The following is a 20,073-nucleotide window of genomic DNA, read 5'->3' on the forward strand; positions in this document are numbered from 1 at the left end:
TATACCCATTTTATTCTCACTACAGTACACTGCTGCCTGTCCATCTTAGAATTAATTTTAACATATCACTCATGAATAAGGCATTATGTGATCTTACAGGATTAGATGTCTCATAATGACTCATCAGAGACCTTTGGTGGCAAGTGGATCTGCAGAGCCATGATAAGGCAAAACAGGAAGGTACGATAAGGGGAGAGGGTGCTGACCCCCACTGTGATAGAATAAAGTATTGAATTATTTGGATTCAAAGAAGATGGAAATAAACTGTCAGTGCTGTTATGTGCAGGTCTGTTAAATAATTTTGCCTTAACTAAAAAAAAAAAGGGGGGGGGGGGAGAAAAAGAAACTACTGTACGTTATCCCGACCACAGTCCAGCTGTCTGTGTAATAAGTTCGATGAAATCTGCAGAAATTTACATCTGAGGATAAAGGTGGGTGGGGAACTTGTTTGAAAATCTGAGAAGCTATCAGAAGAAAAAAAGGAATAATATCTGAGCTACAATGGATGATACAGAGATTAATCAAAGTCGAGCAAACTCTTTCAGAAACCACATAATTGGATTTTCTTTATCTTTCTGAGTAATTACAAAAGGACATGTTAGGAGCTGCTTCTGCTCATGACTTTGGTGGCATTGAGTCCAGTCAGGTCAAAATATTTCTCACGGTATCCCCGTTTCCATAGGAACGTATTTAAATCTGTGTTTATGAATAACACGATGACGAATGCTTACATTCATAATGTGCATTAAACTGCAGTCGGCTCTGTACGCAAGCAAAGTTTTTATATTGTTTTAGATGGAATGACTAATAACTTCTTAACAAACTTGGACACAATTTTTAACACACACACACACACACACACACACACACACACACACACACACACACACACACACACACACACACACACACACACACACACACACACACTCGCTGCCACCAATTAAATATATTTCCAAAGAGGAAGGCAGCCTGCTTATTGTAGGTGGCATCTCCCACACACTGGCCTTATCACACAGGCAGGAATGAGCCACAAAGGACCAGTGTTCTCAGCCTCCCACATGAAAGCAACTAGTTTGAGTCATTACCGACATATATTGATGACGGTTTACTTTCACAGAGGCCCTCATTATAAACTAATACACCTCCACTGGCCTGCTGAATTGTTCTTTTTTGTGTGTGTGTGTGTGTGTGTGTGTGTGTGTGTGTGTCTACATAAATAACACAAATAACTCTATTTAAAAATAGTTTAGTTTGGCTAATTAAGGTAGTTAACTCCCACAAAGAAATTTCAGTGACTGCTCTGATAATTAACCAATTCTCACGTTGCGCCTTTCTGAACCATTCCTGGCATTCATTACAGCCACCTTCAGCTGATTCTTGTTTTGGGGTTACTCTGCATATAAATTCCGGGTTTGTCATAATTCTCATTTTCTTCATGCAGGTCTTTTTGCGAGCTGGACTTCTGTTGTTTTTTTTTTTGTTTTGTTTTGTTTTTTTTAACCTGGGCTTTCTTGAGCCCCTGTTTGAACATACCCAAACCAACCACAGCAAGTCACTGTTTCAGCAACATAAAACTCTCAGTTGCTTCCCATTAACTAACACTTGCATTCTTGCAACTCAATAAGAGAATTTAACTTTCATTTTTATTCACCCCTCTCTTATTGAGGGGTGTTTATACTGTTTATCCCAAAGTCAAGGGTATTCCTTTATAACGGCAGCTGAAAAGTTCAAGTAACAAAACAAATATTAAGTAACCAGCTTAGCTTAAATATATATAATGCTGTGTGGCTCAATAAAATAAAAAACAATGAAAATCTGAAATTTAAATCACTAGTAATGGAAATTTTTAATAAACAACAAAATAAAATAATCAAAAATCAAGAAAGGAAAAACAGAATATGAAATGGCTTACTCAGTGCAGTAAAAACAGCATAGCAAATATCAGATGATGTATAGTATACTGTACTGATGTACTAGTGTACTGCAGGGTTCAAACAAGCACCTGCAAAACCCAGTTCTTGGATGAAGATCATGTAAGCAGTGCGTTGTATCACAAAAGATTTTAGATGTAGCTTTTGCAGTGCAGCACATTGTCCCAGACCTTGACACCAGAGGGAGGCAGTGGTGTGAGGGTCATGTTCATACATGATCCATGACCCACAGGTGGTGTTTGGCTTTCTGCGGCTCAGCTCAGATTGCCGATGCAGAGGAGCAGAAAGAGTGACGTAGTTTTTTTTTTTTCCTTTTTTCTTCCCCCCTCCTCAAACCACAATTTTCCCTCCAGAAACTTTCACTTTAATTATATATATATATATATATATATATATATGTATTTTAGACACACACACACCATGCAGGTGTTTAAAGATAATAGCAGAGTGCTGCCTTTATCCACTTCATTATATATTATAGTTTTGGAACACCTTGATTCATCTATATTTCATCTGAGTCTGTAGAGATTTACTTTTCACAATCACCTCAAGTTCTCCAAAACTGCTGTGATGGGATATGAAGGTAGTTTGGCAGAATTTATGCTCGGCCCGAACCAGTTTAATAGCCGGACCAATGTGTACTACTCATGAATCTGAAGGGGTGCCTCAGACCATGTCATTGCTTGGCTCCTTTTCCAGGAGCAGTTGAAAATAAAGAAAATAATGACATGGCACTCCCACTCTTTGCCCCTCACACACAACCCGCGTTTTTATTCCGTCACATCAGTCACTTTGAAAAGCTGGGAGTGACCCATATAATGATGTTGAGAGTTACTCAAAGCCAAACATTCTTGGCCTCTGGCCTCCAGCAGTCTTGGTGTCTTTTCAGGGATTGCAACCCCTCTGAGCCATTAGTAACAGTGAGGCGAAGTAATTTAACAAAAAAAAAGAAAAAAAAAAAAGAGATAAATGTTTGTAAACTTGGAGGCCATGGCATATTGTGGGTATCTATTAAAATGGTATGAGGTTTCTTTTAATTGTTCCCGTTTGACTAGCTCTTGATTATTTTTAAGCTTGGTGGGATGCATGTGTCTGTCTACTTTGTGCCAGGGATATTTTTTTGCCCTGTTATGATGGTGCATAACCCCAGGCCACTTTCCACCACATAGCAAACTGTGGGAACTTAAAATGCATTTTTCATTGGAAGGATAATCTTTAGATTTCCCAGTGGGTTTCCTGGTCATGGACAAAGCAAACGGATATTTATTGAGAACTTTCAGGGTTTCTGGATTATGTGAAATTGTTCTATAATGAAAGAAGAACAAGCCAAAAAGACAACACCTGCATGACTTGCAGTTTAACAACTTACTTTGGGGTGATCATGTTGTAGCAGACTGGAACAGCGTGTCTTTCACATAGCTTGTTGGCCTAAGATTAGTCTGAAAGCTCAAGTAACCTCCACAAGGCCTGAACCATATCAGAAAAAAGCGGCCGCTCACTGGTGCCTCACTGGTTAGGACACATTGGATGTGGACTAATAGTAGTGGTTATTTTCTCTATGGGAAAACTAAATGGTCCCGTTCATCATTTCAGATAAGTGGAGAAATAGGACATCCATCTTTTCAGAGTAGTCAATAGTCATCAGACAATATTATTTGGTGCATATGTGTAAGGCGACACTCTGTATCTATTGTCTCAGAGGATTGGTGTGCCCGTGTCTTGGCACACCAAGCTAAACTTTGATGCCTTGTGCCAACAAACAATTGACTGAGCTTTTAACAGGCAACATTAGTTGTTTTGGAGTATAGCACATTTTAACTTTTTTTTTTTCTTTTGACATTTTTATTTTATTGTTTGTTTTACATCACATTTCCTCAATTTGAGTATTCACCTTGTGTCTCTTTGACTTTTGAGGAACACATAAAAAACAAATTCAAGCCTTTCTTGTTTATTTTGGCAAGTCTAATTGGCAGTCCCTACAGTGCCTGTCAGGTCACTGAAGATAATGATTGTTGTTGTTGTTATTATTATTTAATCTAACTTATTACCCAGGGACACTCTGATGCCTTTGTTTCTCTGCATGGGCTGCAACCTGCACAACTGAAGAGACTCTGCAGAGTTGCAGGTTTTATTGGCATTTGTCTCCATTTGCAGTCTTCTGGTACTTTCAGTTGTTGAAGTTGTTGACGTGTTGGAGGTTGTCATTCATCTGCCTTGTTAGCCATTCTACTTTTGGCTGAAAACCAATTGTTCCAAAGTTCTTAGACAATTTCCTCTGATTGTTTCCACTGTGATGATACATCCTCTGGACAGGACCTCTTGATTGGAAACTTGTTGCAATCATCTGATGATCATGATCAGCCTGAGTGATTGTTAGTGGAAGACCTCAGTCCTCTAGGTTTGCCCAGATCTCACTGCCAGAGGTGTATAGGAAGAACCACGGCTTTATAGAGTGCTTGCTTTGTTTTTCTTGACGTCCAGACCTTCTCCAACATCTATGTGGCTGTAACTCCAGAGCTGACGCCACCTAGAAATGCAAGCTTGTGGTGGATGACCATGGTTTTTGGTTGACAACAGGCACCAGTTCTTGCATCCAGTGTTTAGGGAGTGAGTGACAGGCTGGAGGATGATGCACCGACTGGAGAGTGGTGGTCGGTCTTATTCCTGGGGTTCCTAGTCGTGATCAGTTGACCTATAGAAAAAGCAAGTGGAGACATCTTTTAAGTATTCGAGATATGGACATTACTTTTATTTTTAATGTATGAAAGGACGAGCATCTCACCTTGCAGTTGCTATAGTAGCGAGTAGTGTAGTGAGTTACTTTCTCTGGTAAGTAATTGATTGAAATACTCCATTACTTTCAGGAAAAGTAATCAGTAATACATCAAATCAGTATTTGTGTACATGATTGATAACCCTCCATTTCATAATCTTATTGTAGGCAAACACTTTGGAATCCAAAGAAAATGTAGTAATCAACTTTTAAATGTATTTATTTTATTTTTTTTAAATTAAAGATACCTTGAATCTATTGAATGTGGTCGCCATTTTTAGTCTAGCAGGTTGAGTTGCCAACTTCTTCCAATTGTGCTAAACATACTGTTAAAAGCCATGGGTGTTGGTCTGCCTACAACACTCAATGGCGTCCAGCGGCTGACTGTCAGAGTGGTGTGTCGGGGCCCTCGGCGTACTGTCGGATGCTCAGGCCCTGTAATCCTCCTCAAACAATAGTGGATGTGAGAATAGAAGAGAGGTTAAGCCCTGTAGGTCTTTTGTTACCATGTGCTCAGGCATTTAAATGCACAGAGGGATAGTTGTGTTTTGCCACTCACTCGAACTGGAGATTCATTTGTATTCGCTACCAATTATGAAAGGTTTTTTCTACTGCATATTAATTTTCTTTTTTGTAAGTTGGCATAAAAGCGTACGTACAGAATGTACATATCCATTTTCTCTGCCCCTTCTCTCGTTCTGTCTTTTGGACCTTCACATCACTATTCCTTTACATCTCTGACACTGTTCGTGTGGTGCATGGTTTAATTAAAAACCCTCACATCCTGCTGCTGCTGCTGCTTCTCTTTCATAGCTTCATGTGAAAACACATGCACTAGACTTCAAAGTGCATCCCTCACTGATTAAGTGAATCCTTGTTTAAATGCATGTGTCACACATACTGACATTGGACAACTGTGTCGCCTCCTGAAATATCCTCAGCCTCTTTGCTGACAAAGTTACTGACATTCCCTAACATCGCGGTTCAGGGATAAACCAGAGAAGGTTGGTGTAAAACAAATCCTCACTTCCACAGGCATGTTGACATCTGATTCCAATAGAGATATCTGGCTTTTTGTCGTATGCTTACAATTTTCATGTGTTCAAGTTAAATGGGCTAAATGATGATGTAGGCCACAGAGGTGGGAGGACCAGGAAGGGCTCGGAGAATGACTACAATGAGGAAGTTCCCTGGATACACGTGCTGCAACGGACGACTCTTGGTACACATTCCACCACAGAGGGGTCATGAGAGCAGATTCCACGGTGCCTGTCTGAGGGGGGAGAGGCTGCCGGGTCCATCCTCTTTTCAGGCCCCGGCAGCAGCTGCTCTGCCTGGCTTGGGCGCAACAGTGACCTCACACCCCGGAGATATTTTAAAGGGTGCCAGTCAGCAGGGGGATGAGCTCTGAGTAGGTAGGAGCTCGACAAGTGCAGTTCTAACACATCTGCTGCACAATGTTCGAGAGATCCGAGGGAGATCCAGCAGTGGTGTAAGAAAAAGTATCTACTTGCAAGTTGGTCGGTTTTCAGAGCCCCTTAGTGGGAAATGATCCGTTAGACAGCTCTTTCTTTCCTTTTCTGTTTCTTGTTTCTTGCAATGCTGCGGCATTGCCCTATTCCCCGTTTCTCGTCATCCGGTGCTCAGAGAAAGATGCCGAATGTTTCCTGTAACAAAGACAAGACTCTACACGTCCCTCCGGAGAGCCAGGCACTCAACCCGGCTGATTCTAAAGACATTGCCACGGAATCGCTACCTCCTCAGAAAGTACTCAAGATATTCAGCATCAACATCATTGCTCAGGGTTTGCCTTTCTATCGTAGACGGGTGAGTGTTGTACAAATTCTGCCAGTCGCGCAGTTTGGGTTTGGTTTAACTGCCGATCCTGAAATGCCAGAGGTCATCGAACACGCTTACCCCTTTTCACCTTGGTTGGTGTTGCTTTTATAGCTGCCTGTTTATAGAAAACAGAAAATTAAAAAAAAAAAAAAAAAAAAAGGGCTGCTGTGTCATTTTCGTTCATTACCACTGTAGTAATAGTTTGCATTGACAGGGTTATAACTGAGTTAAGCAAATGTTTTACTGATGAATTTTAAACGTAATCAACTTTTTTTTTGTTACATGCTACAGATAAATTAAAAATCTTGACCTAATCCCCCCTCTCTTTTTTTCCCTTTTTTACATTTCTTCTTTCTGTTTCCACAGTACGTTGATTGATTGGTAGTGACATGAATAGTTAAAAATGACAAACGTAAATAGAAATTTGTCCTTTTGTCATCTCACTATGCGCTGATACAAGCTTCGCGTGCCCCAGCTCCACCCATGGCAGGGGACGGACACCAGCTTATAGCCTTAAAAAGGCCGTAACCTATGAGCCTATTTTTAGGGGAAGTTTTTGGATAAAGTATTGATTAAATGGAAAACCTTAAAACAAAAGTGTCTTCAGCTGTTGACTGATGATAGGCTGTAGAGCAACTGATCCTGCCTTCTATGACATTTGTTTTGTTGGACTTTTTTCTTTTCTTTTTTGTTAATTGGCAAATACGTTTGCATTTGGGTTTTTAAAAAATTTTTTATTTTAATGTAGAAAGCAGTGGGTTGAAGCCATAAAATTACGTTAATACTTAATTACGACATTAGTTAAGTTGCCTGTAATGGTAACACTGCTCGTATTGAAACTTTACTTTGACACATGTGCTCACTGGAATCGGTGTGATAATTTAATGTGATTGGAAATTAATGAAATCAGATTGCCAGAAATCAGCTTCCCAAATGAAACCAAAAAACACTTTAAGACCTCCTTATTGTCAGATTAAATGCACAAAAGTACAATTTAAAGTCTGTAACACGGTTGAGGGTTGGTTTCATTTTCACAATTTTGCAATAAAGCGACTAATACAGGCATTAACTTAGTCATCTTATTTTGTCAAACGTTTTTTTAAATTGTCGGTAAGAAGGAATGTGTGCGTTTTTGTTTTTGTTTTTTTTGTTGGTTTTTTTTTTTTCTGTTGTTGTTGTTGTTGTTTTGTTTTTTGTTTGGTTTTGTTTTTTCCCCTTAAAATGTTATTTAAAATCAACTTCATTAGCTGGAAAGCTTTCTTATCCTTTATATGTGATTTTAAAATAAATACCCTGGTCTGAAGTTATGGACCAGGAGCAACATTGTACTCACGCTCCTGCTTCCTTTTAAAGAATCTGATTTGGTGGGGAACTTAAATATTACAACTGTAATATCTTAGAGCAGCGACTGCAGATGCTTTTATAGAGCCATAATTTTCCTGGTGACCTTTCACCAATTATCTGTGTGCTGTGATTGGAGTTATAGATAGACTAGACAAAAATGTCACCACTGGATCTGCCACAAAAGTCTGAAGAGGAGTCTGATGGTGAAGAGAGAGGTTGTGAAATATGGACTGAAATAGAAATGAGAATAGACGTGACAGTCACTGGGGAGGGTCGGCTTGTCCTTTTCTTCTTGGGTTTTCTTCCAGAACAAAGCAAGCTGCTTTGTTGATTCGATTTTTTAAACGAAATATCTGTTAAAATGATTTGTGCCTTTTATATAATGGCTGTATCATACGTTAAAAGGATAAACTGTGGTACGTCACAACAGGCAGTTTCTTCGGTTTAAACAGGAACAGGTTGAGTAAATAAAGCAGTGTGTTCTAACAGAGTTCAAACCATTGCACTTTGTTTTACGCAAAGTGTTTTATTATCTCTAATTACTATGTATGAATATAGCCTGTACTTTTCGTGCTGACTTAAAAATGTCAATAAAATACAATAAAACACATTCTAAGGTGAATGTAGTATAGTAGCAGCGTGTAAAAGTTCAAATAGCTCAGCAAATTAAATGAAACAAAATAAAATACAATAAAACTGCTAAAAAAGAGAAAACATCAAATGTCATTGGTTTTTAAGCATGCATTGAATTATATTTTAATGATGGGTTGCCACACCTTACCTTTTATTCTCTTTGTTAGCAACTACCCTAATAAAGAAAAGTTGATTAGCCATTTTTCCAAATCTGAATTATATCTTCCACATCATCATTTATTTATTTGCAGTTTATTGCTTAAAATTGTATTGTGCAATTTTATTTAGGTTTTTCAGGAGAAACAAAATGACACAGATGTAGAAATCTAGAACTCGTGCATCAAATATGGTACACTTGGCTTTCAAGCATTAAGCAAGAAAACTGCAAAAATGATCGAAGAGGTAAAGTCAAAGGATGAAACTCTGCTATCTTCATCACCGTTTATGCAGCGGACTCGGCATTGGAAATACCAAAGCATATGTGCTTTGTTTAAGAATGCTTTTGTTTTACTATTTCGTTGGTTTAACATACACACGTATGTCTGAAAAGAATCTTGAGCTTCCATGTTGTTTACTTTGGAGGAAGAACTAAATGGAAGGTCCCACAAGGCCGGTTCTTGCTTATACTGCCGCATGTAGAGCATTTGCCACGTGGACTATGCTGCACATGTGACAGCTGTCAGTGAATGGCATAGCAGGGGTTTCTTACGGTCTCTGTGGTTTAGTATAACCTGGGAGTATGAACGCATTTTAAGCTTGTAGTTCCTGCTTCGTTGCTCACAAAATGTTTTCTTAGAGTTAATTTTTTTTTCACTTGTTAAAGAGGTTATTTCTTGCATCTATATGTCTGCTGAGTGTCTCAGAGGGTTGCACCCATGCTCTAAGCCTTCTCATACTCTGCTGATTAAAAATGAAACTACTTTTAGTTGCTCCCTTATTAAGAAGAGGTCTCCACAGCGGGTAGCTCCACATGTTGGTTTTGTTTTTTTTGTTTTGTTTTTTTTTAAACACCAGATGCCCTTTCTGACACACCCCAAAGGGATTTGTCTCCTCCCGGGATCAAACCTGAGATCTTTCACTTGTGAGGCAAACATATAAACCACTAAACTTTGGAGCCACTGCTGTGCTGATAAAAATAGTCTTGAATTATTCCAGTATTAAGGTGACATGGGGAATCCGCACTGCCATCTCCTCCAACAGCTGGATATCTATTCTGGCTGCCGGAAACACAGTCACGATATAGAACATTAACAGCAGGACATTTTAGTTGGGGTATTAATTTTCTCAGCCACCACACCCTGCACTGCAGGGCTGTTGAGTAAGGCAATCTATTCTTGCCCATAGCAGCTATGCCTGCATCAACGGCTATCAGCAAGAAGCATCTGTGGTTTGAGCAGGTGCTCCGGGCATGTTACAACTTTCTTTAGCGGGTTTCTCACACCTCAGTCTCCTGTAAGTTGTCCATAAGTTCAATAGTGATACAGATCTATTTCTTGGCCTGCCTTAGACTGTTTGTTAGGATTGTGAATTTTAATTATACCAGTGGTTAATTGGTTTGAGACTTTTCCAGTCAGATAGCGTTGTTGTCATTTTAACTGCTCTCTTCTAGAAAAACTACAAACCTGCTACAGTTATGAAAAACCTTTATGGTGGTTATGGTGGCAATGATCTGATGCTTGTTTTTCAGGTTGTATCTCTATAGCCTTCTCTCCTAGTTCCCTTGGGCGCTGTGAGACTATGTGTCATCAGCTTTATGATGATACATATAGTTTAGGAACATCGGGTGTGATTGTAGTCATATTTTATATGTAGTCAGATACAGAATTGGTCATAATAGACACGATTCTTCATTGTGTGTATTATGACTGCGGACATGCATAGAATTAAACTCTAGCGTGACTAGTTGGTGATGGCATACATGCGCAGGTCGGTAAATCTAGTTTCCTGTCTATTTTTGAGAACATGTGCCTGGAGACACTGAGGCCGCGCTCACTTTCGATTCGAGTCGTGTGTCCCTGACCGGTACGTGACAACTAGGGTGACATGATATACACACCGGATCCTGCTCCTTGGAGGTCAGATGATCTGATGGAGGCTCAAGTGTTATTTGTCTTTAGTCAACTGTTTTCCGTTCTGAAACCTTGATTTCACCTCAGCTAACTGCAGTGTTTTGACTGTGCTTGCTTATTTTTAGCAGAGGAGGACAGAACTTGGCTTCCCAATTAAATGTTTGATGGTACGCACTAGATGTACTATTTACAAGAAGGTGTAACAGGAGCAAAATGCCGTTCTCTGCTGCTTTTATAATGAGAAACGGCCACAGCAAAAACACAACTATAGCAACACTTAAATTGCCTGATTTAAAAATACGGACTCTGTTAACAAGATCAGCAAGACCATTTAATTGATCTTTATTATGCACTGCTCACTTTAAGTAAGCTAAATTATTCTGAGTGCCCAGCATATGTGGAATAATTTAATTTTAAACTTTCTTTTTTCACCTTAAAAGTTGCTACCAGACTTCTTTGTTCAGTGGTACTCTGTGTATCACCTTATCACTGCCTGCCCGCAAGAAACGGCTTAAGCATTTTAAATAAACTAAAGCCCTTCTGACAGCATCATGCAGTTCCACAAACGGCATCAGTCGGGCATCTTAACCATTTTCGTCCTGTTTGCAGATAGCCAAATACAGAATATTGTGTTTGACAGGATAAGAAGCTAATTAATCTTTTGAAGTTTGCATCCTTTATTTTTGTTCCTTCTTCTTTCCTTTCTATTACTGATGCAATGCGTTGTAACATACTGGAGGGAGGTTGGCATGAAGCTCCAGAGAGAGCCCCCTCTTTGTTTGGTGTTGCTATTGAACTGGTTGATGAAAGTGCTCGAGCACTTGCAAACGTACATGGATATGTACTTCATGGCATGTTAGGTATTTGAGTTTTCTGTTTGGATCTTACAGCAGTAACCCCGAAAAGCAGAAAAAAACTGAACTGTGCATTTCTTCTAAAACCAAAGCTATGTTCAAGAGATCTTGTTTATTATGTTGACTTAGTCATTCTGTAGCCAAAGATGCAAACGGTCTGGAACTAGGTTTTCAGTTGAAGTGCTGTTTAGCTGTTAGATGGAGCAAAATTAATTTAGTTAATTAATTTGTTAATTTAGACTATTAACAGTCTAAATTTAAATGGTCTGTTGTGCAGTAGCATGCATTTGCACATGTTGCTGTACTGTGTTAATGCCTAAAGTCAGAAGTATCTGCTTGCTGCACAGTTGTTGGACTTCTTTAAAGCTTTTTTAAAACTGAGTTCTCACATGAAGTAATAATTGAAAGTTGACTGATTTTTGTGCTCCAAATTTCAAGCGCTCTCTCCTGAACTAAGGTCCAAACCACAGTGCATTGCAGGAGAGTGGATTCTATTGCCCTTCGCTGCAAATAACAGAGGGAAGGCATCTGCCATTGGCTATTCTGAGAAGGAGTCCCATTCCAGGGAGTATACAGATCCAGTCGGATAGCTACCCACTACTCACATCAGCCAAACACTTTTGTTTACCCGTGTGAAGCAGACTCAACACTGCGGCAGGAAACTGCCTATGTGGTTTGCTTGTGACTAAATTAAGTCTGCTTGGGCGTTTTTAAATATTATGACTTTGTGGGGGAAACGTGAAATGAAAAGGAAAATGTTGTTCTTCTTAATTTTATTTTGCATGTAATTTCCAATGTCAAGTTGCCCTTAATGATAGCTGATCGGTTAACTTGAGCCTGAACCAAATACCTCTCGAGTTCAAGTTGCTGGTGTACAGTGTTGTAGTGTTGTGGTGCTTTACATACAGAGCGTGCTGCATAGCAATGTGCCTCCACCTGCCACAGGGCTGCCTGAAGGCTCTGACATTTCCCACGCTGTTAGACAGGAGCCGAGAAGAGATAAACTGTGCCTTTTAGTGTCCCAGCTCCTAAACATCGCCTTTTAAAACTGAAAACATGAAGCAAAATAAAACCTCAAACACTTTCTTTCACACAAATGCACACCCACGTCTCTTTACTGGTTAAATAATTCATCTGAGTTGTGGTGTATGGAACACATTCCTCTTTCATAATTCAGCACAATTGGATGCTCCATAGCCTTAAATCCGAGCCAACTCTAGTTTGTTTTTAACCCCTGCACCAAGTTCTTTATCACCCCAACCATTTATTTTTTAAGTACAACCCACTTGTCAATTATCCAGTGTTGAGCTTATCAAACATTTCTTGTGGTCTACAGAGTGGTTTACTCGTCTCACACTGGTCCTTTTGAAGTGTAGTTTGGATTAAATTTTAGAAAAAAATGAAACGTAAATGAATTAAATCATTTTTCAGAGTGCTATGTTTTAATATCTTTCTGCAGTAGTCTTCGTTATAAGACTGTCAGCAGGTTAGAAATCTCTGGATTGTTACAATTGCTAATTGAACCTGCTTTGGTAGGTTGGGTGAATATAATAAATGGCACTATTTTAACATGTTCAAAATAAAGATTCAATACAAATACAGAACTATACTAATTGATTTTCAAACGTTTTCACTATAAATGTAACTCTGGAAAATGTTAAGAAATATACAGTGCTGTGCAAAAGTCTTTAATCACTACCAATTCCACTATATTTGGCTAGGAAGATGAGAAATAAGTCCAAGTTATTGAACAGAAAAACATAATTTTAAATACAATGTATATAAGGTAAAAACAGAATGTTTACAATTATGAGCTTGGAAGTCAGTTTAGGCACCTTTCTTGTTGTTTTCTTTAAGCAGTCTTCAGGAAAAGTTGTGCAGGGTTCTTGAAGGACATTCAAAGGTCTTCTCTGGATGTTGGCTGTCTTTTGTTCTGTTCTGTCAAGATGATTCCACACTGCTTCAATAATGTTGAAGTCTGGTCTCTGGGGAGGCCAATCCATGACTGATAGTGCTCCAGTGTGTTTTACTATCCAGCTGTGCTTTACTGCATTAAACAGGGTGTTTGGGATCGTCATCTTTTTTAAAGTATCTTCTTGTAAAGTATGAGGACTGAAACTGAGTGAAAAAGCAGCCAATGTCCACTGAAAAGCTTTGAACATCCTTCAGGAAGCTTGGAGAACTGTTGCTCAAGACCACTTAAAAATGAGTGTTTTTCTCCTTGAAATTGAAACTGTACAATGGTTTGCAGATCAGTTGAACCCTACGTTTAATTAAAAATTGTACAGTGGCAAAAAAAATATTGAAAGTATTTTTTTATTGGTCATGTTGAATTTCATGTCAAGTGTGCAGTGGCATGTTTGCTGCAGTGTTGCATCATTGATGATGTATAAATAAGTGCACATTATTTTGTGCCATTGAACTGGTGTTACTTTTTCTGAACAGACTTACCGTCTTACTGCCTACATAACAGTGTCTGACTTCAGTGGGCAAAGTATAAGGTGTAGAATTCAGATGATGGTTGTAACCATGCTGACTGTGTTTTGTTTTTGGCGTCAGTGGTGTTAACCCCGATTTTAATTTTAAAACAGTGTTTCGAAATGACAGGGCCTTAGCTGTCTGGTGTCTTACCCCTGTCTGAGTATCAGCATTTCTCATCACTGACCTTCAGCGAGCCGCTGCTGTGCCTTTCACAGCGTCCTGCTCGCTGTAATCTGGACATCAGTGAAGACAGACTGTGAACGGATAACTGACTGGCAGTAACTGATGCGACCGTCTGCATAGTTCGTCTAATCTGTGTATGAACCCTGCTGTCTGAGTCAGTGTGTGGTCGCCCTGCTTTAATGTGCACTTGTGATGTGCTGCAGTGCAGTCTGGACATTACAGACTGTGACTCCCCATACTGTCAAACTGCTGCAAAAATGTCAGTGTCTAATGTCAGCTTTGTGGGCTTTTCCTTATTTTTGCTACGCTGTGTAAAGCGTTATCTGTAATCTGACATTTACTTTGTGAGGGAGGTTTCTTTGAGAGGTTTGTAAAACTCAAAGAAAGGACAGTAAAAGTCAGGTCTGTTTTACACCCTGAAGAGTTTCATATGGAGTATTTGTAAGGGCAAATAACACTGAACTTGGGTCTTTTAAAAAAAATAAATAAATAAATTAACCTACAGTTGATAAATCAGATCCAACTTTTATAATTGCAGGCATAGTATTGTAGGGTAAGGTGAGGTATGCATGTCCATACCTTACCAGGTGCCAGAGGGGTCTGTTGTTCAGAGATTGAGAAGAAATTTGAATATTTGCTCAGCAACAAGAGGATTACACTCTCTGAGGAACACAAGGTCTCTAGCAGGGCAAGGCGAGCAGTCGGCCTTTATAAGATAGGATAGAAGGACGGATGAATAAAAGTTGTGGTGATGTAGTGGAGCAGTTCAGCTGAAGTCATTTTTCACAACACCCTGGTTTGATTTTTGGACTTTTTCAGATAAATCAGAAACTAACACAGGCGAACCTCTTTTCAAAAAAACAAAGAAACAAATTTTTATTTTAACCAAACTATAAATCACTAAAAGATCCTGCATTTTATACTTTAAGTGAAGATCATGTTCTTTTTCGGAGCTCTCTTAAAGAAGTAGAATTTTCTCAGCGCCTAAAAGAACGCCTAATATTTCTCTAATACACCGTGCAGCTCTAATCTCTGTATAATGCTTCGTGATGTTCAGGTATAACACCAGAATTGAAATGAACACAATACCCTCTGAGACATACAATAGCTGCCTGTGGCAAAGTGTCCATATTAAACCCATGTGACTTGATTCATCATCTGACATTGATTAGCAGTATGTACAGCGTGAGCGATGATGGATGACTGCCAGGTTTCGGCCATGACATCCATGTTTATAATTTGCTCAGTTTATAAATGACCTTCGCTGTGATGTATTGTACCTCCAGGTCTGACATCTAAGGCCAAGTTCAGGCCAAAAATAGCATTCTGTAAAAACCACAAGGGGCCACATTGCTACAGGTACAGTGAGAAAATGAAATATGATCTAAGAGGTTTAGTTTCAGGAGAACATCAGTGAGTTTGAAGGCTTATCACATCGCTAAATGCCGCACCAGGGAAGGGTTGTTTATCTCCGGTGTGATCACGATGGTTGTCGTTTGATCTTCAGTCACAATGTTCATGAGGTAAACAATAGAATTAACACAGTTGACGTTACAAAGTAACTTCAGGAGCGCGCACTTGTCTGTATTGGCCTGACAAATATAGCCCGTTGTAGCAGAGGACCTTTGTTTATGACATGTTGCTGTCAGTCATAATCAGGCTTGTTTGATTTTTATGGCCTTTTCACTGTGGCATTCATACTTTAATTTGACTTTCATGTTCATGACTGTGGATAATATGAATCCTTCCTGTGCTATAGAGAAGCATCTCTACTCTTCCAAGGACATGGCTCTCCTTTATGTCATTAACACTATAGCAAAGTGGAAATTACTGCACCTTTTTCAGTTTGCCCTCTGTGGGCACAGAACAGAAGGAGGATGAGTGCATGCCTGGCAGAGTACTGATTTCGCTGTTCATAAAACATCTACTCACGCTCTGCCTACCTTATATCACTTTCATAATTCTCTTGCTGCAGTCTTTTTTCCCCTCTCATTCATTCATATATTCAGTTATTCTTCCATCAGGAAAGGTGAAGCCTGGCCTTATCTCTGAGCAGCAGAGCCTAGACCGTCACTCTTTACACTGGATGGGCTTCTTATTGTTCTAAATAAATGAAGTCATTGCGTTTCAGTAGAAATGGTTTCTTATAAGTGAGAATTTCCCCAAAGAGTGTCATTGCAACAAGTGTAAGCCTTGCACAGACGGGCAAAGGTAAGAAAATATTGAACATTTTTGAGGTAGTGGTTGATGCATTCGCTTAACACGTCAAAGATCCTAGGTTTAAGATGGGGAAGGAGGCAGATTCCTGGGAGGTTTGATGTAGCTTCATACTTTTTGGGGGGGGGGACATTTAACTTTATCTTCTATACGTTTGGCTATTGATAACTGACATTAAAGTTTGGTGACCTACTGCACAGCTATCAAGGCATTATTATAGATAAATAGTAGATAAAAACACAGCTGCGCAACCGGTCAGAATCACTACTTTTGTTTATTTTTATCGGTTAAGCAGATTGAAATTGTCAGCTTGCTATTACATTAAGGACAAAATCTGTTGGAGTTGTTCTATAGTCCCTCATGTAGTAAACAAACAGTAATCAAACAGTGATGTGAACCCCAAAAAAATCACTCTTTAAAATTTTTTTGGGTTGTTGCATTGGTTATTCCCCCTCCTTTTTTTTTTTTTTTAACCTTGATGTTTGTTTTGTAAATTACAGACCCATTAGACTAAAAGACATGAAAACATGGTATGCTTTGTGTCTGACAAGTTGCTACCCTATGATTGTGCAGTATCCTTGAGTTCTCATTCCATAGATGGTTTTAAATATGGATGTTGCTTCCAGGTCGGAAAAGCGAAGCTGCATTTTGTCTGAAGGCCACCAGATGGTGATAGTTGTGGTTGGCTTCTCGTCCCTGTAAACATGAGCTTACCAATGAGCTTATGGTTGTTTTGCATCATTTTGAATAAAATTGTCATTGCAAATCTTGGTTTCAAAAAGGAGGATTGTTCAGCATCTGCTTATTATTAAAGAAAAATAAATAAATTAAAAAAATGCACAAATTGTTTTTGTTTAATAGAACACATCAGCAAAACTGCTTTACTTCGCTCTGCTTCTGATGGAGGGATACCTACACTGCATTAAAAATGGAGTTGTTTCAATGCTGACATAGAACTGCATGTGCCTACAATACAGATAAGACCTCAGCTGCTAAAACTGTATAGCCACTGAACAAAATATTAAGCATTAGCAACCCGCTAACAAAGCAGGGAGTGGCTGAGTCATAGTGACACTGGATTGAGTTGTTGGTGAAGTCTTTGGGCTGATTTCTGTTAATTAAAAAGTCTTGATTTGCTTTTGAGAAAGTGTTTGGATTTAAAGTATTTTGGTAATTATGATATTATCTTTCAGCTTGAATGTTTGCAAAGTATAGAAGTTGAGCTTTAAACAGAATCAGTGGGGTGACAAAAGTAAAAGATAAATAATGATTTAAAAGTAAAGTGGGGGTGGGGGGAGAAAGTGAAAAATAATTGCAATTTCATTTCTGTGACTAGATGCCTTGGTCTTCTCACAGCATGCAGACCTCTATGACTTCTGCGTGGGAGTTGTAGTTTGCACGGCTTGCTTTCAGACTACTCCACAGTAGCACTGTTCTTGATTGTTTCAGCTCTGGTTTGTTGCTTTTAAGCCAAACACAGAAATTGCTTTTACCTTTCAGCGGTCGGTGCAGTAAAGGCTCAGTGCCGAGTCCATTTCTGTCGATGCTGTTCTGAACAATTGGTGAAGAAACTAAGAAACCAAAATCGATTGCGATGAGCCAAAAGAGTATTGCTTCATCACCTTCACAATATTGCATCAGACACCCACTACACACACCTTTATTATAGAGGTGTGAAACCCACTATTTTGTAGTATTTGCAATACAGCCTCACAAAAGCCAGGCAGGTCTTTTTTTTTTTTTTTTTTTTTGAATACCCACACAAACATTTCCTTAGGTCCGTAACATATTATTATAATAAAGGAGTCTTTGATTGCATTGGGAGGCATTTGTGTGGGTATTTGCGGACACTATACAATCAAAAAACCTTAGTGTGGTTGAGATCAAATCGTAAGCAGAGTTAGATGGCTGTGATCAGAACCTTTTGTACTCAAAACTTGTGTAATTATGTCATAATGTAGTAATCATCTTAGTAACAACCCTACTCTATATAAGGCTCAGTCCACCCACAAAGTATTATTCTGAATTACATGCAGTCTTATCTAGAAATGCAACTGTTTGTGGCCTCACTTGCTCTTGGCTCTAAATTAGGTGAGTTGATGGGGCTTTCAGATTGAACAGCTCTGGGGACACTGACGTGGGTGTTAGTACTTTCTGCATCCAGGAGTGTGGCAAGGTCGATGTGGTTTAACGTTGTCATCAAAGGATGAGCACGAGGCTCTGAGCATATGTTGTGACACTAAAATGCAATGCTCAAACTAACCCTGCATCCTTCAGAATGACTCCAAAAAGATTTGCATTGGCAAACTAGTATAAATCTGACCTGAGGGTAACTACCTTCTTCAGTTTGGCATCCACAGCGCTAACAAGAACTCTGATGGGATGTTGTTTCCAACCAGTGGTTGGTGTAAAAGTAAAAATTGTAGCATTTTCTTTATTGTCTATGGGCTAAATAAGGCCTGGACTTCATTAATCTATGTTTTATAGATTTTTTTTTAAATTTTTATATTTTTTTTAATGTTGTTCACAAGCCTAACATTTTATCCACTTTTTTCACTTTAATTGTAGCTGCTGGTGCATTCATCAGCTCAAATCAGCTCAAATCAGAATAGACTTATTTCTGGACCAATACCTAGATACTTTCTTAAAGGTCCTGCTTGTTTTAAGAACTGGTTGAACTAAGATTCTGTGCTGCAGATACACAAGTTTTGATGCAAATTTTATCTTGTTTCAAAGCATCGGTACAAAGTAGTTTAACCAAAAACTGCTCATGGCAATTTATTTCACTAACGAGTCCCTAGAAACTTCATTTGGTCACTGCTGTTGGATTTTCATCTGTCCGGTTGGTTACAGGACAGGTTGCCTGCCCCTCAGCGGACTCTTTTGGGTTAACATCAAACATCCTGCCCAAACAGCTGCCCAATAAAAGTAATTTTATTGAAAGTCTGGTTGATTTTCATTTATTAGATAAAAGATACTTAATTTATTTGCAGCAGGAGTTGGAGAAGGAGTTTGAGAAGTATGTTGTCTCTCCCCCCCCCAAATTTTGTTTTTTTTTTCTCTGCAGTGGCTTTACACTCTAAAAACCAAAAATGTGTATCTTCTATATCTGTTTTTAAAAACAGCACTTTCACTAATACAGTTTTGTGTTTTTTCTTTTCTTCCATGTCTGTCCTCCTCCTCATGATTTGCTGTTAACATTCAGGTAAGACAAAAGTCCTTTTTTAAAAAAAAAAGAAGAAGTCGTCTTTATTCATTTCTGTCTGGTTATTAGTGCTGCTATTTCCATCATATGCAACTGAAATTAAGTAATAGTATCCCAATGTGCTTTTGTTCTGAAACAACTCGGAATGCTGCTCTGCTGCCTCTAGGGGGCAGCATCAACTAAATGTTAAATGGTTGCTGTGGCAGCTTTAGGAGTTCTGTCCCATGTCCAGACATCGCTTAGACAATTTGTGCATTAAAGCTGCAGCTTAATTAGCATCTGTTGGATTAACCTTGCCTTGCTTTGGTGAGTGTGTTGGTTGTGCTTTGTGGAAAGAGTGCAGCAAACTCTGAGTCCTCGCTGTTGTTTCTGCAGTTGGTTTTGTATCTTAGTGGCTCTCCATGGTTATGGTTTAGTTGTGAAATCATGGGCACTTGTCAGTCACCTCTGTTGTGCATTAATATTAAATGACTGGTTTCATTTTTTTGCACCCATATCTTCATTTTATGAGAATTAATATGCAGAAGCAGTGCATGTGCCC

At 39.0% G+C, this 20,073-nt stretch overlaps 1 protein-coding gene across 1 annotated transcript in view; it reads left to right on the top strand.

The window, feature by feature from the left end:
* The first annotated feature begins 6,152 nt into the window (after positions 1-6,152).
* The window catches only part of fbxw7 (F-box and WD repeat domain containing 7), a 68,081-nt gene continuing 54,160 nt past the window's right edge, over positions 6,153-20,073 (top strand). The window contains exon 1 of the mRNA XM_005469838.3: positions 6,153-6,534. Coding sequence (XP_005469895.1) covers positions 6,307-6,534 — 228 coding nt within the window. The 5' untranslated portion in view covers positions 6,153-6,306. The remainder of the gene's footprint in view (positions 6,535-20,073) is intronic.

This window comes from Oreochromis niloticus, linkage group LG6, assembly GCF_001858045.2.
Source record: "Oreochromis niloticus isolate F11D_XX linkage group LG6, O_niloticus_UMD_NMBU, whole genome shotgun sequence".
NCBI classification, from domain to species: domain Eukaryota; kingdom Metazoa; phylum Chordata; class Actinopteri; order Cichliformes; family Cichlidae; genus Oreochromis; species Oreochromis niloticus.